At 34.0% G+C, this 27,689-nt stretch overlaps 1 protein-coding gene across 6 annotated transcripts in view; it reads left to right on the top strand.

The window, feature by feature from the left end:
- LOC145266716 (activated Cdc42 kinase-like) overlaps positions 1-27,689 on the top strand; it is a 386,827-nt gene that overhangs the window by 227,658 nt on the left and 131,480 nt on the right. The window contains exon 1 of one of the 6 annotated variants that reach the window (XM_080122647.1): positions 5,313-6,727. The exons of the other annotated variants lie outside the window; for them this stretch is intronic. Coding sequence (XP_079978773.1) covers positions 6,710-6,727 — 18 coding nt within the window. The 5' untranslated portion in view covers positions 5,313-6,709. Of the gene's footprint in view, positions 1-5,312; positions 6,728-27,689 lie in introns of those variants that run through there. 6 annotated transcript variants of the gene reach the window in all.

Here is a 27,689-nt window from a genome sequence, read left to right as displayed (position 1 = left end):
GAAGAATAGTCGAGGTAGTAGTCTAGTAGCAAGAAAAGATTAGGAAACATGGAAATGATAAGAGATGGATTCGAGATAAAAATCTAACGTAAATACCCCCGACAAGCAGCTAAATCCCACCCCTTCACAGTAGAGATCCCTAGATGTAAGAGAGCCTTCTACTCCAACTAGACTTTGGAATTCCCTTCCGGATTCCTGCTTCCCAGAAGTTCAAGTGTGACGTGAACTGATATCTTGCTGCCCAACTTCCCACATAGTACCTCTCCAGCTTATGTTCTTGATAGTAATCCCCTACATCAAAGTGGAAATGTGCCTTGTTTGGGTTGAAAATGTAAAAAAAAAAAAAAAATGTACCACTGATGCTCAACCAAATATGATGATTCCTAAAACTGAATATTCATATTTTCTCTATAAATAAACTTCGTTCAAAGTCAAGAATTCTTAGCAAATAACTATAAAGTACTTTGACCGTACAAAAGTGTTTTACGCATTTCAATAAGTTATTTTTGGTTTAAATTTAATCAAATGTTTGACTTTTGCTCATGAATTATGTAAAAAATAAAAACAAAAAAAACGAAAACAAAATGTATAATTATCACTTTTTGTATAAACATGGAATATCATCCGCATGTTTTTGTGTGTTTTGATTCCACTAAAACCAGTAATGTAACAAGATGATGAGTGAGTGTTTGTTTTCACCAGCGCATTTCAGGTGAAAACATTACCTACTTACGTGTCATGGTTAAATCACTATAAATTCCAAAAGTTATGAAAAATCTTCCAGTAGAAGTGTTAGATGTATTTTTAAGATAAACTCCTTCACGATTATGTTCAGTTTAAAAATGGCAGGCTTTTAATACAATTTAAGTCAAAAGGCATACTGAATTTTTCCCCACTCTTTATCTGTGCCTAAATCCAAACGTAGATTCCATGAGCAGAGCTTCTTTCTCAGAAGTGTACGATTGTGGAACTCTTCCGTTTGCCTGTTTCCCACCTGACTACAACTTGGATGTCTTCAAATCCAACATAAACAAATTCCTGACAAACTGCCCCCTTAAGTAAGACACTCTATCAAATCTCCAATACTAATGATTACTAAAATACTATTTCATTGATTACTGTACACGCAATAACCCTTATCCCTGAGTGGCCTCCGGGCCTTGATAAGTGGTGACCCCCATGTAAAAAAAAAAAAAAAAAAAAAAAAAATTAGTCGTACAACTTCCACATAAAAACATGATAAAATTTCATGTTTTACATTTTTTTGGGTGGGGTGAGGTCCACTAAAACCAGTAGTGTCACAAGATAATTGGGTGCTTCTTTTTTTACATTGGTGATCTTTTAAACCAACGCATTTCAGGTGAAAACATTATTACCTAATTGCGTGTCATGGCAAAATTATTATAAATTCCAAAACTTATTAAAAATGATCCAGTAAAAAGTGTGTTAAATGCATTTTTAACAAACCATCCACAATTATGTTCGGTTTAAAAATGGCAGACATTTATTTTAATTCAATTTAAATAAAGAGTTATCTCCCTTGTTTGTCATGCTGAATTGGTCGCACAACTTTCACATTAAAACATACGATAAAACTCGATAATTCGATAAATTCTTTTTTTTTTTTTTAAATTATTTTTCTACTGTATCATTTATCATAAATTTTGAATTTAGACTAAATCTGCCATGACACATAATTACATAATGTTTTCACCTGAAATTCAATGGCTTAAAAGACCACCAATCTAAACAAACACTGATGATTGCTTTTATTGTCAACACGATGAGAAACAACAAATAATTTTGAAGCAACTAAAGTTGATGACAAGCAAGAAGAATATCCAACTCCGTCTGCAGTTTCAAATTTGGTTCTCAGTATTAAAGATTTTCTGTTTCGGATGACTTGCTCTTGTGCTATTTTCATTCAATTTTCACTCCAAACAAGGAACAGTGCCACTTTGAAGTAGGGGGTGGGGAGGGTGCCAAGTTTTGTACTAATTTTTATTTGTTACTTTGTTGGATGAAATTATCCAATAGTTAACAATGTCTCATCTCCCCATGTTAAGAATGACTTTCTTTCTAAATAATCTTCTGCAGTTTATTAAGCATGCTGAAATAACATTATTGTTTAGAAAACCATGCTTAACATGGAGAGTAGTCTTTTCTGTACTTTCATCTAACAATTTAATAAATTTATGAAACTGAAACTGAAAAGTTATGACGGATGAAGATTAATATCAAGAACTGAACCTCACTGGACACTTAAAATTTTTTTTATATTTGCATTTTTACCCTAAACAAGGCACAGTGCCACTTTGATATAAGAAGCTATTATCTGGGACATAATTTGTAAGGATACTATGTAGGGAGTTGAGCAGCAAGATGTCTGTTTACATTACATTTGAACTTCTGCATGTCAGTACAGTCAGGGAAGCAGGAACCCGGAAGTGAATTCCAAAGTCTAGCAGTCTTTGGGAAGAAACTATTAGAGTAGAAGGCTTTCTTACATCTGGGGATTTCTATTGTGTAGGGGTGGGATTTTGCTGCTTGTCAGAGGTATTTACATCAAGGGACTACAAGGGCTTGTAATTCATTGGAGCACCTACCATTAAAATACTTGTAAAATAGGCAGAGGGATGCAACATTTCGTCGATGGAACAGTGCAGGATCTATTAGGTTGACAACTAGTAACATGCACCAGCCCAAATATGGCAACAATACTCCATACATGGGCGAATGGTGGCTTTGTAAAGGTACAGGATACTCTCAGGCATAAGTAACTTTCTAGCATGGTAGAGAGAGGCCACTTTCTTTGCAGCAGCCGCGACAATGCCCTCAATGTATCTTTTGATGCAGATTTGGAGTCTGGATTTCCTCTGGTTTAAAAAGTTGACTTTTAGACACAATCTCATAAGCTCTCTTGATCAATTCTTGTTTGGTTCAAAATGCACTTTTATCACTAAAAATGTAGAAAATTCATTTTTGTACTCTTTATTTTCTTTTAATTAAAAAAATATTCTCGAGTTCATTTTAGTACAAACTGATCAGTCTCTTGTACATTGTCGGGAAGTTATTTGAATTAAATAAAGTTGTTAATCACCTCAGCAAAGCAGTCTATTAAATACTTTCTCTCTGATAAGCTTATAAAAGGTGCTGTTGAGGGCAGAAATCAAAAACTCATAGTATTAAAACTGGAATCCCTCAAGGTTCCATCCTCGCCCCAACTCTCTTCCTGATCTTCATTAATGATTTCCCAAATCAGATTTAGATCATTCGTGGACATTTATGCAGACAACACCACAATCTATGGCAACACTTCAAAGGCCAACAATGACCAAGATCGTTCTGATTCTCTCTCTTCTGATCTTGAGAACGTGGTACAATGGGGAAAAAGGTGGCTAGTTAATTTTAATGCATCGAAAATGAAGATTCTCTCCTTTCATGATAATTACTTTAACCCCAACCACATCTCAATTGAAATAAATGGTTCTCATCTTGGGGAAGCCCCATGTTTATGGGATTGACTTTCACTCTTGATCTGAAATGAAACACATACATCAAATTTGTTGCCAAGATCGTTAGAAAAATAGTTGGACCATTGTACCGCTACAGTAGGCACCTCACTGCTAATCCTCTATGTGTATGAGAACCGGGTATGTCCTAAAATGGAGTACTGCTGCTACATTTGAACAGGAGCTGCTCGATGCACTTTATCTAACCTTGTCAGTTCAAAACCAGCTTCAAAACATAGGTGATGCCCCTTTTCTTTTCCCTGCAATCTTTTTCCCACAGAAGAGAGATTGCTGGCCTCTCGTTATTTTTATGGTGCTCAACTGAACTCCAATCTATGGTCCCTCTCTTGTCAAACTTTCACAAAAAGCACTTGATTAGCTACAATCACTATATACGATTTCCCCACTATCTGTGTTAAATCTAAATGCAGATTCCATGAACAAAGCTTCTTTCCCAGAACTACCCACTTGTGGAACATTGTTTCGGTGGTCTGATTTCCGGTTGAATACAACATATTAGTCTTCAAATCCAATGTAAACAAGTTCTTGTTGAGCCGTTTCTATAAATCAAATTTTACCCAATTTACACAATTAACAATTACTACACTACCACCTTACGTTCATTAACCCTTGCCCTCAACTGGCCTTCGGGCCTTGATAAGTGGTGACTAAGAAAAAAAAAACAAATAAAAAACTTTGTCATAAGCAATATGCAAGATCAATTGCTGACGTTCTGACTCAAATATTGTATTGGATCAATGGGAACTTTGATTTTATGTCAATAGCTTAATTTTTTTTTAGATGATTGATAATTTGGATTATTCGGACTACTATTCTCATCTTGGTTTTTAGACATTCCGAAAGATCATGACTTGCTGTCTTGTTAGTGTAGTATCCGTTCTGTCTTGGATCAGAAAATCTCAACTGAAACAGTTTTTATTTTTGTCTCAGCCCAGATGGCTCCATTGAAGGAAGCTAAATTCTGCCCTATATTAGAAATTGACCTTGTATCTAACTTTATATATTCTAATGAACTCTGCATCCCCGGCATTGCTTTTCCATGAAACCGTACTAAACGTTACACAATGCAACTTGATGTTAAAGCACTACTTGCGTAAGAGTAACATGTTATTAAAAAAAAGTTGGAAAAATGACTTGCCAAAAAGACCTCTTCTAGTTTTACAGATTGGAGTTTGTATTTAATTTCGTTCTGTCTGTCATTTCAACAGAAAAGAACGTTGATTTAAGTGTGGGTCCGGATATGTAATTTGGAAATGTTGACCCAGATATATCACTGATGTTTTAATACCTTAATAACATTAAACGGAATTTCTTGTCAGCAACTGAGTGATGATGGTTATGGCGGCGCGAGTGAGGGGGGTGGGAGAGAAAGGGTCTATATAGAATAACTTGTAACTAACTTCGGGACAAGATCAAAGTGTAGTATCTTCTTCAGATGCTGCACTTCAATTTCTTGTTCTGTCAGGGGAGGAGAAATCTTTCACGACTGAGACAATTTTTATTTTTGTTCCTTTTCTCCACGTTAAAAAACGACCCTGGTGTCTAACTCTGTCTCGTGGGGAGGCATTGTAAATAGGAACTTGTAACTAATTTCAAGTTAAAAATTTCATATTTTCATTAAAAAAAAATCACGTAATCCTCACCATGTACTCGTTAGAGAGGGAAAAGGGAACTTTTGTCAGTCTTTTTTTGTTTGTTCTGATGCAAATGTAGAAAAAAAAAAAACAATTATAATAATTGTTTACACGAAAGCGCTTAAAACAGAACCTTCAGCTCAGCAGCACTCAGCAGTCAGCACAGCTGAGCTGTTGATGCCTTGGAGTGTCGGGTCGGCTCATGACTACCATAGTGACGCGGTCAAAAATACTATTTTCCTTGGTTTTATTGACAATTATTGATTTTTCTCATAACTAGAAATTAATTTCAAATTGACAGTTTAAAGGTTTCAAAACCACTTTCAAATTTTCTTCGGCCGTGGAGAACTGTGACAATGGAGAAAATAATTGCCTAAAATTATTTACTTTATAGTTTTTGACTTGATTTAAATTGTCAATTCGAAACTTTTTGTTTTGTTTTAGAGGAAACTTGAATCTTACAGCTTATCAAGATGTGAAATGTATTTTAACGGCGCCACTATTCTATCAATGAAGGAGAGCTCAAGTGTCAATTCGTAATTTACATCTATTTTCTATCTTCATCCAACATCATCCTAACATAAACAACAAATTGTTCTGTTTTAGAATTCAAATTATTCAAATAGTTGTTCGTATTTTATTTCACATTTTCTTTTATGTCGGACTAACGAGATGATTCGTAAAATTCTTCCCTCGTTTACGAAATACGAAACAAGGTTAACTTTTAAGTAAGGAGGACTCAACGGGCCAAGATATTCCTTTTCTTTTTAAATAGATCTTTTTTTTTTTCGTTGTATATTATTCGGTATATAAACAATTTCGATTTTTTTTTTCAACTCTTGGAGATGTATTCCACAATCATATAGTTACTTTTTTTTAAATTTTACTCGAAGGAATTTCTTTTTTTTTTTTTTTTCCTATTCTACACAAAAAAAACCTGTGTCTTCTCCCATTGATAACTATTTTTTTTCCTTCCTCTCTTCATTTAAAATAGTGTTTCTTTCTTCTCTCTCTAAAAAACTTCTAATTTTCTTCTTAGTAGCTCTTTGTTTGGACCCTCTTTCTGTATATTTTTCTTTACTTATTCCCATTTTTGCAAGGAACATCGCAGCAAAAGAAATCTTCTCGCTTGCCTTTTGCCCTTCCATACAAAAAAGACGACAAACGTCAGCAACTGCAGCAAATGCCCCTTTTAGTCGTAGTAGTAATGTCGACGTCGTTTTACTACTGTGTAAGAAAGCGTGTTGCTGATGATAGGTTTCCTCCTCCTACCCACAGCCACCGTCAACATTAGTCATAGTAGCATTAGTATTCATAGTATTATTATTCATATTGGTAGACTACAGGAAAACTGAGCAGGGAAAATTGAAGAGAAAGAAACCTGTGGCAAATCGCAACTGTCATGACCACTTTTCTTCTTCCTTTGTCGACATCTTAGAATTTGCCCCCTTTTTTTATATATCCGATCTTCCGACTCCTTTTCTTTTCCCATGTTTATTTAATTGGACTTATTACTTATTGCGACGACGTTCACCGCATGTCATGCCTTGGTTTAAGAAGGTACGTATCGTTCGGGAATAATGTGAATTATAAAACAAAATCTCACTTTATTTTCATTTTTTTCATTATTATCTAAAATTTTATACGATTTCAAAATTCGATTAAAAAAAGTTCATTTTTAAAAAATCGTGTTGCAATAATTGTACATGAAAACTTAATATACGTTATTGTTTTTATTTAAGAAAACCTGTTTTTTGTTGTTGTTGTTTTTTTTTTTTTTTTTTTTTTTTTTAAATATATCTGATATATATTACTAAGTTTTAAATTATGATCTACCATCGTTTCCTGTTTAGAATTTAGGTTAGTTGTTGGGGTTGCTCAAGAGTATTTTTTTCTCATTGAGTTTTTCTAATATTACATTTAGCAAAACAAAGCACGGTGTGCTTTTAAGAACCAAATAATCTATATTAAATTAATTCTTAATAAATATTTGTTGCTCTATCCTAAATTGCAATGTGCTTTTCTAAGTATAAATTAGAATAAAAGTATGGAAAAAAAAATGACCATTTAACAAAAATTTTTTTTTTAAATGTTAATTTGGGATGCTGAAACCGTGCATAATCGTAACAAAAACTTGACTGGTCATTTTTTCCCCCCTTAAAACATTTTATTCTGTTCCCTTTTATTTTTATGTCTTTATTTTTTATTTATTTTTTTTTATCGAAATCAGAAAAAAACAAATCATTTTATTTACTTTTTTACCAAATTATTTAACAGGTTTTAAAAATTAAAATGTAATTATGGTCTTGTTTGGTCATTAAATTATTAACTGACCCCCCCCAGCAATAGAATTGTTAATGTTTTTATTTCTACAAAATGATTGCTTTCCAAACTTTTAATAAACGAACATTTGCTGAGAATTTTTAAGTCAGTTTAATTTTTTTCTATTTGACAATTTAAAACGGGTCCCCAAATCCCTTTTTAAATTTCGAAGGTTGCAAAGTAATTCTTTTTCTTTCAAACTATTAACACAATATTCAAATGACTTGTGTAATCGAAATGCATTGTTGTGGATTTAATTAAAAGTATTACAAAAAATACTGTTATTAAATAATTTTGTGTGATATTTGATTAATATCACACAATTTCGAGAAGCAGATGCAAGAATTGTCCACAAAATATTATAATCTCATTCGATTTGGATCAAACTACCATTACCTCATTTTTTTTTTTTTTTTTACAAAAACAAATGCAGAATGTATCGTTTTGTTGTTCAACAATAAAGTTAAATCATGTCTACATTTTTGTGAACATTTTTTTATCTAAAGAACAACTGTCGACATGATTCCATAATTCGGAGAATAAAATAATCTTGGAGATTTCGTTTTTGGATTCGCAAGAATTGACTATTTCTAGATTCTTTTCTGTTTTAAATTATCAATCAAACTATTTTTTATGTCGTTCGAATATACCCCCCCCCACAAAAAACAACAAAACAAATAAAACAATCTTTTTAATAAAATTATTTTGCCAAATCTTTATTCGGAATGAATTTCCGTACGAATAATGTCATCAACCAACTTCAACACATTTAAATTAAATCAATTTCTTTCCTGGATTCCTCTATCATTTTTCCTTTAAAATTTTTATATTTTCACTTCTCGAAAGATAAGCAATTTTAAACCTGCATTATGTTTTTTTTTAATTTTTTTTTTTTTTCCGAAACTAATTTCGATTACAACTGTTCATTTCTCGTTCTTGAAACTAATGAAGTTGTCCCCCATTATTTTAAAAACCCCAACTGCCAAAAAATCCGGGTGTGGTCATGGAAGACTTCCATCATGCACGCCTTGATTTTACATTGCACTTTTCAACAAATTTAATGAAAAAAAAAAAAACCATTAAACAGAATGACTATTACATCTACATTAATTATTTCGATTCAACCAAATATCAAGATCATTTCCACGGATTCTCTCGGGTTTGCCATTAAGACGATCCACACTAAAAATTAGGTACGTAAATGGATCAAGCCTCATGTCCATATAATCGGTAAAATTCAATATCGTGGTACGACCGCAAAGATAGGCGACCACACAAAATGAAACCCGGGTTCCTAAGAAACACACACACACACACACACAGACAAAAAAAAAAAACACTTGTGATTTATTTAGTGTATTTTTGTAATTAATGATAAAAGTACATTATTGCGTTGACATTATTTTTATTTTTTATTTTTTTGTAAATTGTTGCTTTTATTGATTAATTTTCTAGTGTTATTTTTATATTTTTTCTTGTAATGTGTAAAAAATGAAATGCAATGAAAATCTTTTTTTTTTTTTCCGTTTTCTGTCTCCGGAAAGCGGGTTTCATTTTCTGTCGCCACCTTTCGGCTGTTTTAAACTCGTTACCGGATTTCAATGAGCCATTATGGGCTGTCATGGGGTTTGATGCATATCTGCACTAAAATGAATCACACATTGGATCTTAAATCTTTTGTGACAATTGTGAATAGAACATTTAGGAACAGTGAATCCAAGAACACTTTAATCCAAAACTTTTCATATTACTTAATAGATTTGAAAATATTTTAATTTGTAATGAGGAACATATGTAGTCCGTTTAAATTCATTCAAAATCGCAAAATTGTCAACTTGATGAGAATGGTCATTTAAAAAAGTCTGAGGAATGTGGACTTTCAGTTTTCAACAGCTGTCATGGAACATTTTTACTGAATAAAAAAACAAATAAATAAAAATCAAACTATTCAGTTATTCTAGTGGTAGTTCAATAAAAATGTAATAGCAGTTATTTTGTTGTCAAGCCTCAAGTGTTTGATTTTAACCCATCAGAAAGCAATACGACCATTGAGGGCGAATTGTTATGTGTATCTCAATCTTGATGATTGGTGCCGTGCCCCCCCCCTTTCTGTTCAAGCCTTATTTTCGTGATTAGTCGACCAGAACGGCGAACTACTGCATTTTTATCAAATCTCATCAGCATTATCGCCAGCATCATCATCATTCACCCTTTTCCACATGGTTGTTATGGTAGTAACGTCTATGTCCATTAATATCATTTTCGCCATTCATTATTACATTTTTTTAATTTTTTTTAAGCAAATGGTGTAAGCATGAAACGATTCTGCCCATCACAATTGTATCTTAGCCAATTTTCTAGTTGCATTATTCTTTTTTTAAAATTTCATTACCGTTGATGTTTGTTACGAACTAAATAATTGAAACCTTTTGCTATATCACCAAAAGTAAGAAAAAACGAAATAAAAATTTTGATGTTGACATTAAAATAACTATTAAGATGCAGTTTTATTTTTCCCTTCCAAAGGAAATTCCGATTAAAAAAAAAAAAAAAAAAGACTCTCGGGTGGTCACGTGATCTCTTTCCGATTTCTTTCCGATCGTTTTGTTGCATTCCATGTTTTTCAACCGGATTCCTCATTTCCTCGCCTTTCCTGCCAACTATATATTAGTAAATTGCTGTTCGAAACAATGACAACTTAATGACAAGTTAAACCATGAACCTTTTTCGTTCTCTTAACGAGTATTCGATTCATTGTCGAACAATGTAGACAGTAGAGGATCAATAACATGGAATTCAAAAACAAAAAAAATTTGTTTAAAGATTAAAGCTTCGGGTTATAGTTCTGTTCAGACGCATCATCAGGAAGTCATCCTCCCAACGATTAAGTCCACCCTCAGGAGAAGAGATTGGTTTTTAGTGCTGATGTCACATTTTGGAATCATTTTTTTTTTTTTTTTTTTAAATTTTATTAACTGACCTCGTGTCATTACTGTTCGGAATTTCCATAAATGGGGACTTAAATCGCATCTCAATTCTTTGAGTCGTACTCGTACGATTCTATACCGATTAGTGATTACTAGACATAACCGTTTGAAAAGCGGAACAATTTATTTAGCGATTGACATTAGCTATCATCGCCACTTGGGTGGTATTTCCCGTGGTGTTTCACACATATCTGCTAAAATTGTTTACTTAATCTTCAGGTGTTCTAACTTTTATTTTTTTAGTTCAGTTACTTTTCAGTGAGCAAAAAAAAAAAAAAAAAAAAAAAAAAAAAAATCTAGAACCCACTACACGAGTTTGTAGCGTAATTCAAATCTTGTCGGTAGCTGAATACTTGATGCTTTGCTTTGCCAGGGTATTTTTTTTATCGTGACGCCATCACTAAATGGGTTGCCTACCACGGCTTAAGAGAGGTCCATCTACCCATCGAGAGAAGGATAGACCGTGCCAGTTTCCCAACCTGGTATTTTACTTTGCCTTTCCAAATGGCCACTCATCTGGTACTGGTCAGGCTCAAGGTTGCTTAACTTCGGTGATCTTGATCTGGCGAGAACCGGTGTGAGGTGTTTCAATGTGATTTTGCCGTATCTCAGTGATCAAAGGTGTTCCTTCATTGGGTTAACTCTCAATTTCAGTTGTATATCTTTCCAGTGTTAATTCTCAAAATCTATTTGATTTTTTTTTTTTTTCCATCTTTTCGATCTTTGCTTAGTTTTGCCGGATTCCAGAATTGGACTGGTCTTCCGGTGACTTCTTAAGGTTTGTGTTATTTGTTATAGTATCACAATGGGTGTCCACCCCATCATCGTTCATCTTCTCGTATGAGCCAGTATTTAGCCAGGTTGAGAGGATCTTGACTTATGGGGGTAGCCTTATGATGTCCTGACAAACCTCTGTAGAGAAACCATAGACATTAAAGGGTGTTTAGTCGGCATTCTACTCTTTCTGGTGTTTGTGTGAACTCGGCACACTTGTAGACAAGCCATAAAAAAACGAAAAACAACTTCATTTCTCATCATAAGTCGTTTCCTAGTTTATAACCACCCTAAAAACTATCCTTTCAACTACAAATGTTTTTTAAATTTTTACCCCCCTCCCCCGTACTCCAAAGGAAGCCGCTTTTATTTCTGTTTATTTTTAAAAAGTATACTTATCTCAACATAAGTTTATTTTTTGTTTAAAAAAAAAAGCGGGTGGGGGTGGGTCAACTAAAAAAACACCCAAAAACTAAAACATTGTAGCACTATTAATAATTGCACACATCAGGGAATAATTACACTACTTTGCTGAAACAAAAAAAAGAGAGGGAGGCAGAGCTGCTTTTTTTTTTTTTTTACAAAACAAGCAAACAAAAAGTACTATTTAAACAGATCCCAGGTTTTCTGTGCTGTTTTGTGTGAAAATTAAATTTTTGTTAAAAAAAAAAAAAAAGTGATGTTTGAACGTTAACTGTGAGTAATATTGCAAAGCAGCTTTGACTCATTGGAATGTGTCATCATATCCCAATATCATGTGTAAAAATGTTTCACTTTTCTCTTCAACTAGTTATCAGCATGGCGTCTTATTCGGATGATGATGATGATGATGTCCATTCCAGCCGTTATCTTGGTTTGTCATCAACCCTAAAAACAACCAGACTGTGTTGTTTTTGCTTTCCAATGTTCCCACTATTGCTGCTGCCGCAGAGGTTATATTCTCACATTACAGCATCCTTATTTTATGCCATTTTTAGAACTGCATGCAAACAGGAAACAACATTCGACATCCTCCAAATATTAAAAATAAAAAAAAAATGGAAATTGTCTGTTTATCTTTTCTCACTTTCCATCGCTATCTGATGCAGATCTGGAGCTCTAATTATAAATTGTTGCTTTTTTAAAAAAAAAATAATTTATTGCATTTTCACCCTAAACAAGGCACAATACCACTTTGATGTATGGCCTACTATCTGGGATATATTTGCAAGCTAACTGTGTAGGGATTTGAGCAGCAAAATGTTTGTTTACATTACACTTGAACTTCTACAGGTCAGTACAGTTGAAAAACAGGAATCCGGAAATGAATTCCAAAGCCTAGCAGTTCTGGGGAAGAAACTATTAGAGTAGAAGACTTTCTGGCATTTGGGGATCTCTAGTTTTAAGGGGTGAGATTTTCCTGCTGGTGGGATTTGTTGGGGGTATTTGTGTCGAGGGGAGGTATTAAAACAAAACAAAATTGGGATTTAACATAGTACCTGTTGTAGTATTTTCAATCTAAATACGTAAGCCTGACCTCCGGACGAATCAAAAATCTGGAAAATAATTCTTAAGCTATACAAATTTTTATGTAAAAAAACAAAATAAAGTTTTCTTTTCATTAAAATTTGTAAACAAACTGCGACTAACTTAAAAATGCACATCCTCTCTGTTGGACACTGATATGCTGTCTTTTGGGGAGGGTGGATGGTACAGGTTGTCTTATATTTTTTGAATAACAAACTAATTATGTTTCTGAAATTTTTAAATGTGGATTGATTATTCATATTATTTTGATTCTTCAGACTACTGTTCTCATCTTTAATGCAGATTCCGGTACTCAACAAGATACACCTCTAGAAGGTTGGAGGTTATATCGGCTGAAATGTGCAAATAACACTCATGATGAGAAGCAGTAGTCGAAATAATACAAACAAACTAAAGATGATTGACACTAGGTAGAATTTGATTATTTAAGCATTTGTTTACATTAAACTTGAAATGACTGTTGTAGTCAGCTGAGAAGCAACTCTGTAGTATTGTTTCACAGATGAGTAGTTCTATGAAAAAACTCATGGAAATCCCATTTAGTTTTAAGTACACATAGAAGGGGGAAATTATTGGCAGTTGTTGTAGGTAGACAAGTTTTTGTTACAGGGGAAATCATAGATTGGAGCTCAGTCGAACACTTGCCATAAAAGTAATGATAAATCAGAAAAAGACTAGCAACATCTGTTCTGGAAGAAAGTTGCTATAAGAAAAAGAGGGTGTCTCCACTAGATTTCAAAGTCTGTTTTGTACTCTTGTCAAGGCATGTGGTAACAGTAATCCATCCTAGAACATATTTGTCTCTAAGTTTGCATCAGGTAAGAGATACTTTCTGGAGCGATAAAATGATCTATTTTTGCCATTGACATTAGCAGCAGATTTCATGCAAGTCTTCCATTTCAAGTCTGAAAAAAAGGTCAGTTCCAGAAGCTTATCAAAGCAGAAAGCTTCCTCAAGGACACAATCCTTCATTTCAGTTGAATCAAACTGAGCATTCAAGCATTGGTGATGAAAAAAATGAAGCTTGGTATTTAAATGTATGAAAAGTAACAAGCTGCCTTTTTGCCTCATTGCACCCTGTGTTCCAGATCTTGATAATTAATGCTCTTCAAAGTGTTGCCATAGATCGTTGTCATTTGGGTAAATGTTGATAGATGATTTTAGGAATGTGATTTGAGAGTTCATTGATGAAAAAAGGGTTAGGTTCAGAATTCTGCTGAATAAAGCACATAACGTATTATTTTTAGCTTGACAAGAAAGACTTCCCTGTGTCTCCGGAAACCACCAATATCAATAGCTGATTGAAATATGGCTATATTTTATTGACTTCAAATGTAATACAAAGGTAATTGAGCACATTTTTTTATTTCCATGGGAAATTATGAAAATTAGATTTTTCTCCATCTGTAAAAACAAAATTTTATTAAAAACTGTTTTTTAAATAACACATTTTCAACTATAATTATAACAATTTGTGGAGTAATCATTTATATATGTGTGTGTGTGTGTGTGTGTATAAATATATATAATTGTATTAAAACTCTGGACCTTGCACCCTTGCTAGAATCTTTTTTTTGACTATCTTGCTATTCAATCTTTTAAAAAAGGGATGACAGGTGAATTATGGGCGTGGATCAGAGGTTAAGGAATGAGGGTGGAGAGTTGTATCTTTGGTTTCGATTCTAGATGATGGCACTGAAATCATACATTTTTTTTACTTTTAATCTCATTATTATATATTAAGTTCAATATAAAAATCGATAGAGAATTGTCTCTATAATAATAAATACATAATCTGCAAGAATTAAAATATCATATTTGCACGTATCTTATGACTAGGCAGTATCGGACTACCTAGTAGTGTGTGTGTGTGGAACTGATATATTGAATTGCTTATTGTTCCCTTGTGATAATAGCCGCCCACTTGTGTTCTGTGTTTGTGGTAGAAAGGGAACAATGTCCATCCCAAACAAGTGGGTGTCGATAAAAATGTCTGCGACAACAAATTTAGCTGCATACTTTTATGTAAATTATTTTGTTTTGTGATTTATCGATCACGATGCATATATCGCATATTCACTTAGTTTGGTGACTAGCCTGCTGTTCAGTTTAACTTGGTTTCCATTGTATGCTTGCTCTCTGTAGTGTTAACCAGTGTTTATTAAAGGTGACATCAATTGAAGAGTTGCAGCCCTTTTTTCATCCGTCAAAGTTTAAGTTGGTTAAAGGCTATTCGATCGTTGGCTTTTTCTAGACCCTCTTTCAAATTCCATGAGAATTTAGATACAAGTAATACCCTGATGAAGTTTTATTTACACACACACTGTGCATCAGTGAAATTCTTGAAGAGTTACTTCTTGCAAACCTCATGAACCTATTCCGCTTGTAATATCTTTTAACATTAAATAAAATAAATCAACTGAATAGAATTATGAAGTGCTAAACAATAGAATCGCGTATGTTTACTTAACGATCCTCGTTTTGTTGATGGCAGATTTTTTTTTTTTTCTGTTTTAAACTTTCAAACATTTATCTTCAAATATTGATAAGTTAAGCGCGAGTGAATTTACATTCAACTAAGAAGTTAGGAGACAAAATTCTCACCGTGTTGAAATAAGAGGTGGTAAGTTGGTAAAAAAGTCCAATCTGAACCCTGAACTCTGCAAGAATGGCTTACACTATCTACGTTAGAGGTGTGGAATTGGTTGGAACTCCGATTTTGTACTTTTGATTGAAATCTTACAATTGCTTTTCATGTGTAATTCCTTTTCAATAATATCTGTCATCTAGAAGAAAACTATTATTGTTGTGAACAATTATTCCATAAAATATCTATTATACTGTCCTATTTAACATATAAAAATACAAGAATTTCAGATAACCCGACTTTTGATGAAGTAGTTGTGTTGTTTCATGAACGGGTCAGTTGTAGAAAGACTTTGGTTATCTCAATGTAGCTTTTTTTTGGTCAGGAACGCCACTCCCTGCCATACCAGTATTTTGCTCTAAGAACCAAAAAATGCAAAAAATGCCATTTAATGACAATAATTATGTAAATGCGACTTGTAAAACTCTGAAGCTGAAATTATTTTGTCTATTTTATCACATGTTTTCTTTATTGATGACAACCCGACTGGATGAACATGAAGCTGTCACTTTGCTACTGAATGGATCAGTTGTGATGAGATTTTGTCGACATGACTCCTCATTGTCTCCGCTCTCATTGTCATTTTTTGTTTTTGTTTTATAACTGCAGATCTATTTTATATGCGTCCCCAACCACCAGTTTGTGGCAAGATGTGTAAGGAAAGGCAGGAGTGTACATATTTGTATGAATTTTCATTTTGTTCACCTGAAGTTTGTCGTTAATAAAGTGGTTACTTTAACTTTTTGCCATGGACATGTTGGTGATTTGTATTTTGGCGTTCTTTGTACTCGTCAAATATGTTTATTTGCTAGTTCTATTGCATTATTCTTGTGCTATAAGCATTTTCACTCTTTTTTTTTTTTTTTCTTGCCCAAACTATTGAGCAACAACCTTTCTGACCGATTTTCAAAAGTGCAACAGTCGTAATGGCTGCAACACTCATAACTCTTAATAAATAATAAAATAATCTTGATAAATTCACGATAAAATCTTGATAAATTCACATTCGGATGAATGTAACCTTTTTTTAAACACTAGCAGTTCTGCACAGCTTTACTTACTTTGGTAGGGAAATGTACACAGACAGACAGACATTTTCACTTTTATAGGTATATAGATTATATTCTGTATATAAAACTGTATATGCCTACTGTAGGCTCGGTAGTGAGAGTAAAGAAAAAATAATTCTATATATATATATATATATATATATATATATATACTAGTAGGCAACCTGGTGTTACCCGGTCGGAAAATATGCATAAATATTATATTTTAATTCATACAGAAACTGAGACATGTGCATGCGAGTATGTTTTTTCTAAACAGTTCACTTCTTGTAAGTATGAAAATAAATACTCTGGCTGAAATCAGAACCAAAACCTAAGGACAGTGAGTGAGTCAAGTTTTATAACCATCAGGCCAGCTTGACATGATCTTTAGAAAGTGTTTTCAAACCTATTTATTCTTAACATAAGAAATCTGTCATGTGAACTATTCATGCATGCGCATTCAACAGATAAAAATCCAATGACTATTACATGTAATTATATTCACGCAGATATTCTACATGATTTCTATTTGGTTAATATTTGCGTTAAAAAGTTATGGTAAACACAAACCTCTTTCTATATATATTTATGTATGCGTACATATATTTGTTTAAAAAATTTTGCCTACCGAACTCCTTTGTCAGTTTTTGGTCTACACACATGAAACTTCATATATATATAGAGAGAGAGTATTCAAACCTGTGCGAAACTTCGTATCTGGGTTTTAGCTGGTGAAAATCAATGCAAAAGTGTAAAAAATAAAAATAGAATTGGCCGGGTGAAGGTCGAACGACAGCATTATGAATATGCATGCGTAACGTAATAGCTATTGGTTCATGTTTGATTTTTAGCCTTGCAGCAAACATGCCTTCATAGCTCGGGCATTAACATCAAAGGAAAAAGTAAATTGTAAGCTAAACATTTTGGTTTCGATTTTTGGTGGTGGCGTACGAGTCATTTCTTTTAACTTTTTAAATCATTCCTATATATATTGAGTTCAATATAATCTCATATATATATATATATATATATATATATATATATGACAAAATGGCCGCGCGCATTTTTGTATGTCCAGCAAAGGCTTTTTATACCGGAGTTCTCAGGGAGGGGGTTACTATTTCTTAAAACTTTTTATATACTCCCTAGATGATAATATCTACAATTTGTGAAGGGACGTTGTCTACATTTATTTTGATCGACTTCTATAAAATTTGCGCTATTCCATCCTCTCGCGTGTTTGTATTTTTCATATAAAAGCAAAACTAAATCAAAAGCAAAGTCAGCTTCTCGGCCTTTATGCCGGTACGTCAGGAAAGCAATCGAGTTTGATCAATCGGGGGGGGGGCATCAGACAATTGCTATTCATTTGGCCACTCCTTTTGGGGGGAGCTGGTTTTCCCCAATATCGTGGGGAAACAAATAAATGAAACGGCGGAAAGCTGACTGGCCTCCAGCCAACATTTGTTTCTGCAAGTCAACTTTTTGATTGACATTGCTAAATGCGAACGCTTTCCACTTCCTATGGCTTCGTAGCATAGCGGTAAAAGTTCTTTCACTTTCTTTTCCACCTTTGCGTCACGGGTTCGAACCTGCCTACCTACTAACACTATTTTTCTTCCCCCCCCCCCCAAACACCTGGGCAACGTGCGTAATGGGTTCGAGCCTGCCTGCCTACTAACACCTTTGTTTTTTTGTGCTCAACACACACCTACAAACACCCAGGCAACGCTGGGTACCCCCACTAGTCTAATATATAAAAGGCAAAATGAGCTTGTGCATTTGTCTATGTTCAGTAAAGGCTTTTTGCGTTGAGGTTCTCGCATCGGTTAGATTCTTGGAGAAGTTTTCTTATACTTCCTAGATCATAATATCTCAGATTCACAAATGGACATATTCTCTAACTTTTTTTTTTTTATTGAGGTTTAAAAAATTCCCTCTATTCCATTGTTTTGAGTATTTGTCTTTTTCGTATAAATAAAGCGAAACTAATTGAATGCAAACGATTGGCACCTGGCCTTCCGGCTGGGTAGTATCTGTTCTCTAATTGGTTCTTGGTCAATGTAGGGGGAACCCTTCATACTGAGACAATTACTATTTATTTGGATACTGTGCCCCCTTTTTTTGGGGGGGAGCTGGTTTTCCCACCATATTAAAAACAACCTTGGTGGGAGGTTTAAAAGCAATGACATTTCTGCAAGTCATCTTTTTGATTGACTATGTTTAATTTGAATGCTTTAGACTGCCGGTCGCACCATAGAGTAAGGGTTTCACTTTTATTTCTGCCTTCGCATCACATGTTCGAGTCTGCCACCACTTTTTTTTACACCTTCAAACACCCGGGCAACATCGGGCACCCAGGCTAGTATAATAATTTTTTTTACCATATATACCCTTCCGATTTACTCTTATATATTGTACTTACTTTTAATATTTTAATATTTCTTAATTATTTTTTACCATATTATCCTATTCCTTCATTCTCTTTTCATATCTAACTCTTAAGCCAGTTTTTATCTATATTTGAATTTTGCATAATTTTGGTCCTTCTCTTCTGATGAGAAACATTTAGCTCTGAAATGCCATGGTCTAAAGAGATTTCTTTTTTCTTATTTTTCCTCTTTTACTTTTCCTTATTGTTCTGATGATATAATTATGTTATACATAATTTTATTCCTAATCTTTCATTTAATATATTTGTTTACTCTTTTTTATGTTGAGCTTTTCTTTGTTAAAGATAAAGTGTGTATATATATATATATATATATATATATAAAATATATTTTAGTCATCGACATACAGTCCTGTTTCGTTGTTTCACAACTCATCAGTGCCGCTAGACTAACATCTATCCCAAGCCGAGGATCGAACCTAGAACCGTCGTGATGACAGTCGGCAGTTCTACCCCCTGACTACGGAAGTGGTGGCCGTAATTAATCTGTCCGAATGTCTATTTAAATAAACATCCGTCCGCCACTCGTAAAGGGCTCAAACGTTTGTTTGTAAACAAACCGCGAGCTTCGCATATATATATATATATATATATATATATGATGATGATTGCAGATTGTTAAATACTGTGTATTATGAGGTTAAAATGAAGAGTAATTGGAGCAATCTGAGAAAGAAATGAGTAGCATACTTCTCAATTCTCTAATCTGGTCATCATAACATTTTAATAATGAACCGTTTCCTCCCATGAATTTATTTGTTGCTTCGAATTAAGTATTTTTCTTTTTTAAGTTAAAAATTTTAACCATATTTACGATTTATTCAAATGAAACGTTTTTGTGCCTCTCTCCAAAAGTTTTTGTGCCTCTCTCCGATTTTGTAACTTGATTACAATAATGGCCAAAAGATTTCCAGATCTCTTCATTTCACAAGGTTCATTATTTAAAGGCACAGAATTAAATGCAGATCAAAAACTTATTGGCTGCTACTAATATAAAAAAAAAGAAAAAAAAAAAAAGTAATATCTTTTTTTTTTTTTATATCTATGTCTTTACTAACAACCTTAGTTCAGTTATGGCTCTGGCCAAACTAATAATTTTTTTTTTTTTTTTTTTTTTTTAACAAAATCATTGTGTGCAATGCTAAAGTGCACACCACCAACACATCGAAAGTGCATGTATGTGATGATGTACAATTGTCAAAAACATTTGTATGCGTTGTGATATAGACATGCGTGTGTATATGTGTGGAAGACGGACACAAGGTGTAACTTTCGCACATTTAGGAAAGCATGATTCTTTTAAAGAATGCAGTGTCTTCAGCCAAAAGCTAATACAGGAAAAAAACGTTTCCAAAAGTAATGTTTCGTTTTTCAAACTTTGGATGTTCACATCTTAGGCAAATTCAGAAAAAAAAAAAAATTATGACAAGGTGATTAATAAATTTGTATGCGGTTACGATGTCAGTTGCTAATTTTATTTTCATTAATACTTTCAGAAATCTGTCAAGTGGAAATTTAAAATAATTTATTCTTGAATAAAAACAAAATTTTTCATGTTTGTTTTAAATGGATGAAACGTTCTTTTTTATCTTAGAAGAAATGCAATAAATTAAAATTCTTTTGGAATTTTAATTGCTGCAGCATACATTCAACATTATAAAGTCCAACACGTGTGGCTGCGTATAAAACTGATTTTTAAATTTGAGGTAAAATTCATGCTTTTTTTTTTTTTTTTTTTTTTTTTTTTTTTAAATCATTTTCTGCATTTTCACTTGACCTACAAATTTGGAAATTACCCCATGGATCATGTGAAGACATAGTGACAATATATTAAAAAAACATTTTGTGTGTGTGTATAAAATATATATATACATATATATATATATATATATATTTGTAATAGATACATACACATACATGTATTGTTTATTTTTGTTTTATTACGTATAAAATAGTAGAATCCTTTCTCAGAAATATTTGCTTTTGGGTGGGTTATCCCCTGCTAGCGGCAACGATGATAAAAGCATTACATGCACCACTCCATTTCATAGAAATCGCATTTTAAGTCTTTAATCTCACGAAAGAACACAATTGAAGAAAGGGTCACCAACTCCAAAAATCTCCACTGTCATTGGAGTCAAAGTAAATTCATTTACAAGGGAAGAAATTTTAAAGTTTGTCTCTCATGCGATAAATTCTTAATTGTGGACCTGAAATTACTAGTTACAAAATGTTCTTACAAGTAGCATCCCAAATCAAGGAATTTCACTCTTAAAAGGGGAAAATGTTTCTCCCATCCAGTTTTTCCGTGCTTCTATCACCACAGTTGAGGCCTATGGGGGTCCTATTCGGGAGGGAAATCCGGCTGTATTTAAGCTTCTTACGACATCGTTCATTGCTGCTTGTTTTTGAAAACGATTTGCAATATGTCGATGAGAATGGTTGCAAACTAAACTCGTCAATGAAACTCAGCATGTACATTTGTGATGTCGACTCAATTTGTGTTCAAGGTGAATAGTGACTCGCACACAAGTGCACTCAACAGCTACAAAGGTATTGGTTGATGAGGAAGGCATTGTGTTGAAGTACTAAATATAACTGGCTGACAAACAAGATGGTGCTGATGTAGAGAGTACCTCAAGTTAAGAAAGTTGGGTGCACAATTTTATTGTTTTTGCTAATGAGTCTTCACTTATCAGGATTAATGGGATGGATAGATTATTTGTTAAATGATGAATAGTATTATGAGAGGATTGAAAATGACATGCATGAACAAAATGTTATTACTTAGAAGGATGGTTTATGAGAAGTATTTGTTCATATTGGACTTGAAGATTACCATGTTGTAGTCTGCAGTGAAATAGTTCTATGGTATTTTGTTCAACAAATAAGGCAGTTCTTGGAAAGAAACTCTGTTCATGGAAATTCCAGTTTCTTTTTTAATTTTTGATGTGAATTTTGTGAAGGAATGTAAATCTTGAGCTGATATGTTGTATACTTGTTTCAAATAGCGATCTAAAATAAAGTGAGACAATTCTCTATTTTTATTCTTGATTGAAAGAGCAAAGAAAATATGTTGGTTGTGGTCTGAAATGCGACCGAAGGTAAAATAAATCGCTCTTCTATAATTACACACTTTAAAAATTAGTACAAACCTGTTTGTCTGCAGACAAAAAGAATGAAAAAAAAAAAAAAATGGCTACCTTTTCTCTTTTATATGCCTTTTTTTTTTTCTTTTAAATTCAATTTTCACTCCAAACAAGGCACAGTGCCACTTTGAAGTAGGGGACTACTATCGGGGACATAACTTGCACGGGTATTATGAAGGAAGATGAGTAGCAAGATGTCTGTTCACATTACACTTGAACTTCTGCATGTCAGTACAGTTGGGAAAGCAGAATCCTAGAAGTGAGTTCCAAAGTCTAGTAGTTCTGGGGAAGAAACTATTGGAGTAGAAGGCTTTCTTAGACCTAGGCATCTCTACTATGAAGGGGTGGGATTTAGCTGCTTGTTGGGTTTGTTGGGGGGGGGTATTCACGTCGAGGGGATACAAGTGCTTGCAGTTCGTCGGAACATTCACCGTTAAAGTACTTGTAGAATAGGCAGAGGCTGAAGCTTAGATGACAGTTCAGGTTGGCAACTCTCTTTTGAACCATGTCAAGGAGTGAGAGATGCACCAGCCCGAATGTGACAACAGTACTCTATACATGGGCGAATAGTGGCCTTGTAGAGGTACAAGATACTTTCAGGCGTAAGTAGTTTTCTAGCACGGTAGAGAGAGCCCACCTTCTTCGCAGCAGCAGCCTTGGCAATGCTCTCAATGTATCTATTCCAGTTCATGTTCCCTGTAAACGTTAGGCCGAGGAGTTTAAAGGAAGTACTTTCAGGTAATGTGTTCTTGATCATTGCTATTGATGGTAGAGAAGGTGTCTTGTAATTATTGAAGGAAACAATCTTAGTCTTGGCAGCATTGAATGTGACCATCCATTTTTGTCCTCATTCTACTACAGATTGGAAGTCATCTTCTAGTGTTTCTGCCATTTCCTTAGATATGTGTTCATTTGTTTTCACCTCGTGCCTGTTATAGAGAGCCGTGTCATCAGCAAACATACCCAACTTGGAAACAATTTTATCAGGGAGGTCATTTATGAATATCAAGAATAATAAAGGTCCAAGGATAGACCCCTGAAGTACTCCTGCATTTATATCATATTGTTTAGATGTACAACTGTCGAGGACAACCTGGATTTTTCTCTTAAGAAGGATTTAATTACATTATGTTTTCTTTTAGTAATACCATATGATCTAATTTTCCATAAAGGCCATCGTGCCATACCCTGTCAAAAGCCTTAGATATATCGAGGGCTACTGCTCTACTCTTCCTTGTTTTGTCCAGTGAACGGTATATATTTTCAGAGATTACAGTTAGGATATCTGCTGTGGAACAGGCTTGTCTAAATCCATATTGATTGTTGGTCAGGAGTTTAGCAGCTGTAAGGTGATGGACTGTAGTTTGATTAATTAAGGATTCAAATATTTTGGCGATATTGTCACCTAATATGCAAATGAGATGCTTCCAGTTGGATATAAAATACCTGATTTTTCAGAGAATAGATTGATTTTAGATTTGGATGTCAGAGTAGCAAGTATTTTCAGCAGTGTGTCGTGTTCTAGAGTTGAGTTTTGACAGCAGAGCATAGATTTGGAGTAGCGAGTTTTTTGGCAGCAGTGTTGACTTTAACATTTGATTGTTTTAATCACATTTGTAGTGGCCAAGTTCACCACCAAAAATCTTTGCTTTCAACGTGTGTCATTGAAATTTATGGTGCATTTAAATTGTTCATTAACCTTTGTTGAAATTTTAAACTACTTTAATGCCTCATTCAATTATTTCTCTCCACATGTCTTCGCGATTCTATTTTCTCAGCTTTTTTTTTTTTTTTTTTTTTTTTTTATCAGATTTAAATCTGAAGCTTATTATTTCTTGAACTCAAATGAATAAGAGTCGTAGATTTTCAAATAATTCGGTTGGCATGCAAATAAATTTTTGCAGATTTTAGGCAATTAATAATCAATCAGGTTGAGAATTCTTCTTTGATTCTGCTGACTCATTATTTCCGGAATTGTCATTTGAATCTTTCAATAACTGCCGGCATTTTTATGATTACTATGCATAAGTAATGTTATGGTTGTCATGATGATTTTTCCCAATGATGCTACATTCTCTCTGCCAAGGTAGCCATATTTGCTGGTGATCACCACAGGAATTACGGCTACCTATAAGTTTTTTTTTTTTTTTATCAAGAGTAAACTCTAGCATGTTTTCACTATGCTGATGCACATTAATACATGAAGAGTGTTATTCCTTGCCATGCACGGGTGGTTATTCACTATCGTTTGACGAACTACAGATTTGCTGCACAAAATGCTTTAAAGATGCATCACATTATGCTGGGTGCATGGGGAATGGTTGAGAACCCCACAGAAGGCCATCTCTGACCCCCTTACATTCACATGTATCCATTAATCCAACTATTTAGATCATCTTAATCATCCTTCATTTAATTAATATTTCAAACTAGTCAATATCAAAGCAGGTTTATTTATTTTTATTCCTTAAGATCTGAAATTTTTAGACAAAAAATTGTATAATGTTCCAATTTTTCCATTTATTTTTTTGTTTTGCTTCCATTCCATCACTTGAATGGGAGAAAGCTTTTTCATGGAAAGTATTTGACTTGTTGCGGACCAGGATATAATATACCCTAGCTTGCCACAAGAAAATAATGAAACGAATGGAATTGAAGAAAACAAAGACTCAATTGATGGATAAGATAAACGTCGTCTATTTACTGTTGAAAGAATGTTTTAGATATAACATGTGTTCATGTCCGCGCGTGTGTAAACAATGTTCGTTGTGGGACTGGTGTTGTAGAAAGAAAAGGAAATGTGTGTTCATCTCAAGTTCGGATCACTATCGTTTGTTCGTGCGTGGGAAGAGAAAGGAGTAACGTAGTGAAAATGAGAATGATAGTCCAGCGTGTAGACAAAAAACAAAGAATGGAGAGTTGACGTCAGTTAGCAGTCAGCTACGCGAAGGTGTTCTTAGGGACCAGTAGTAGATAGAAAAAGAGTGAGAATGTGTACATACGGTCTGTTAGCTCGTGCCCCATACATAGTCGCAGGGGACGTGACACGCACACGCGAGCGCCTCCTGAAAGGTAGACAGCTGGTTAGCCCAACCTCTCTGATCGAGAGCTGGTCCTAAAAGAAAGAAGCCGGTTGTTGCTCTTTGTTTATACTTGTTTCCGGTGGTCTTTGCACATGTGTGGATTTCCTTTGAAAGCGGAAGTGACGTCGTTCATGTGTGCATTCGTGTGCGAGTACATGTGTGTATGTTAGCGTGTGTGTATATACACGTGAATGTGAGTGTATATACGCGAACGTGAATATATGTACGTGTGTGGATGTGTGCGCGTATGTATATAACAAGTACCTATTTACTATGCCTCCCCACGGGACAGAGTTAGACACCAGGGTCGTTTTTTAACGTGGAGAAAAGGTACAAAAATAAAAATTGTCTCAGTCGTGAAGGATTTCTCCTCCACCGAAAGAGAACAAGAAATAGAAGTGCAGCATCTGAAGAACAGATACTACACTTTGATCTTGTCCCGAAGGCCAAGAACATATAACAAGTAATATAGCTTGAAATGTGTGTTTGTGTGAGACTAGGAAAGGCTCGCACGGACTGAACTTCAATCTATGGTCCCCCTCCCACCAAACTTTCACAAGAAACACTCGTCTAGCTGAAAACTATCAATAATTCCCCCCCCACTCTTTATCTATACTTAAACCTAAACGTAGATTCCATGAACAAAGCTTCTTTCTTAGAACTGCACGCCTGTGGAATTGTCTTCTGTTTTCCTGCTTTCCAGCTGTCTATAATATGGTTGTCTTCAAGTCCAACATAAACAAGTTTCTGATGAGCCATTCCACTTAAGTTAACAAATTTACCGAACTTCCATTACTATCAATTACTATATTGCCCTTTTGACTACTCTACACTCTTTAACCCTTATCCTTGAGTGGTCTCTCGGCCTTGATAAGTGGTGACGCCTATGTAAAAAAAAACCAAAAAAACTTTTACTTGACGTTAGGATTAGCATCAGGGTGTAGAAGTTGAGTTGAGGGGGAACTGATTTACATTGATGACAATTAGCACGGACATTTGGATTCTCTCTTTAATTCATTTATTTGGTGATATACATCATGAAAACAAATGGGATTATGAATGTGGAATCATTTTGTCCTCATTCTTTTTTTTTTTCTTTTTTTTTTAGTTGCTATTTTTAATAGGAGGACGCTAATTGTTGAGGATATATTTAATTTCTCATTTCAAATCTCATCTCCTATTTATTCCTTTACCTCCACGATGTTTCTAACGAGACATTTCAAGTAGAATTTGAGGATGAATTTAGACAATCACATTCTCCAGAAAATGTTTTTGTTTTTTTTTAAAACGAGAATAATTTTATTGAAAAATAACAACATAAAAGCAGTATCCATTATTAAAAAAAAAAAAAAATGAATTTCAAACATTTTAATTTACATAAATAAAACTCTTGAACTACTGGTCACATACACTGAAATTAACAGGAAATGGTAATCATGCACCAAGAAGTAAAGTCTGAATAACACCTACACACATGTTGCGATGCAAAGTTGAAATGCAAAATCTTTATTTCAAATTGCCAATATATTTTTACTTTCTGCGCATGCCCAAATTCATTTCATTTCTTAAAGTTGTTTAATATTAAGTCTTTCTTACTTATGTCTCGATAGCTACATCGGTAGTAGACATGGCTGGATCACTAAATGTGTTGGTTTCAATTCTAGCTGATGGAACCAAAGTCATTTTTTTTTTTTTAACTTTTGAAATCACTACTATATATTAGGTACAATATAATATTCAAGAGAGAATTGGCTCTGTAATAATAAACACAAAATCTGTATGTATTCTATCATCCATTGTCAGTTTAACATCCATTTTACATGCTAACATATGTTGGTCAGCTTTTCAAAACTTACTTCCAAACTTTAGATAGGGTTTTATTTATTCCCCTTTCTCTCAAATTCGTCCTTATCCCTTCCTCCCGTGTATATTTTCCATGGCCTTCTTCTGTGAACTGAACCTGCTATCCCAACTGTTCTACTCATCCAGGACTTCTCATTCTTTCAATGTGGTCAAATCATCAAAATCTGATCTGCACACATCTTATATACCTGCCCAGATTTGCTGTGTGTGTGTGTGTGGGGGGGTGCTCTGTGTTTAGGTTATTTCAGAAATATATATATATATATATATAAACACACACACACACATCTGTTACAGGTTCTTCCTCAATGTAAATATCCTCAACTCTCTTAGACTGTCCCTGATTCACAATAGCCCCTTATGTCTCAGAATGTGCCTTGTGTAGTGTGTGTGTGTGTGTATATATATATATATATATATATATATATTAGAATTTTCAGAATATGAGAGATGATATAATTATTTCCAGTCAAACAACGTCACAGCTCACATGAGCTATGCCAGCCACCAAACCAGAAGTCCAAAACTTGAGTTTCGCCCTCATTTGGGCTCTTCAGTTGAACACATCCAAACTCTGGATTTGAATCCTCAGCTTGGTGGCTATCATGGCTTGTACGAGCTGCGACGTTTAACTGTGGAAATAATTATGTATAATTTGTTTATGAT

Source organism: Euprymna scolopes, chromosome 4, assembly GCF_053919585.1.
Source record: "Euprymna scolopes isolate OS-2025 chromosome 4, ASM5391958v1, whole genome shotgun sequence".
NCBI classification, from domain to species: Eukaryota; Metazoa; Mollusca; class Cephalopoda; order Sepiida; family Sepiolidae; genus Euprymna; species Euprymna scolopes.
This window is presented reverse-complemented; position numbering and strand designations above follow the sequence as displayed.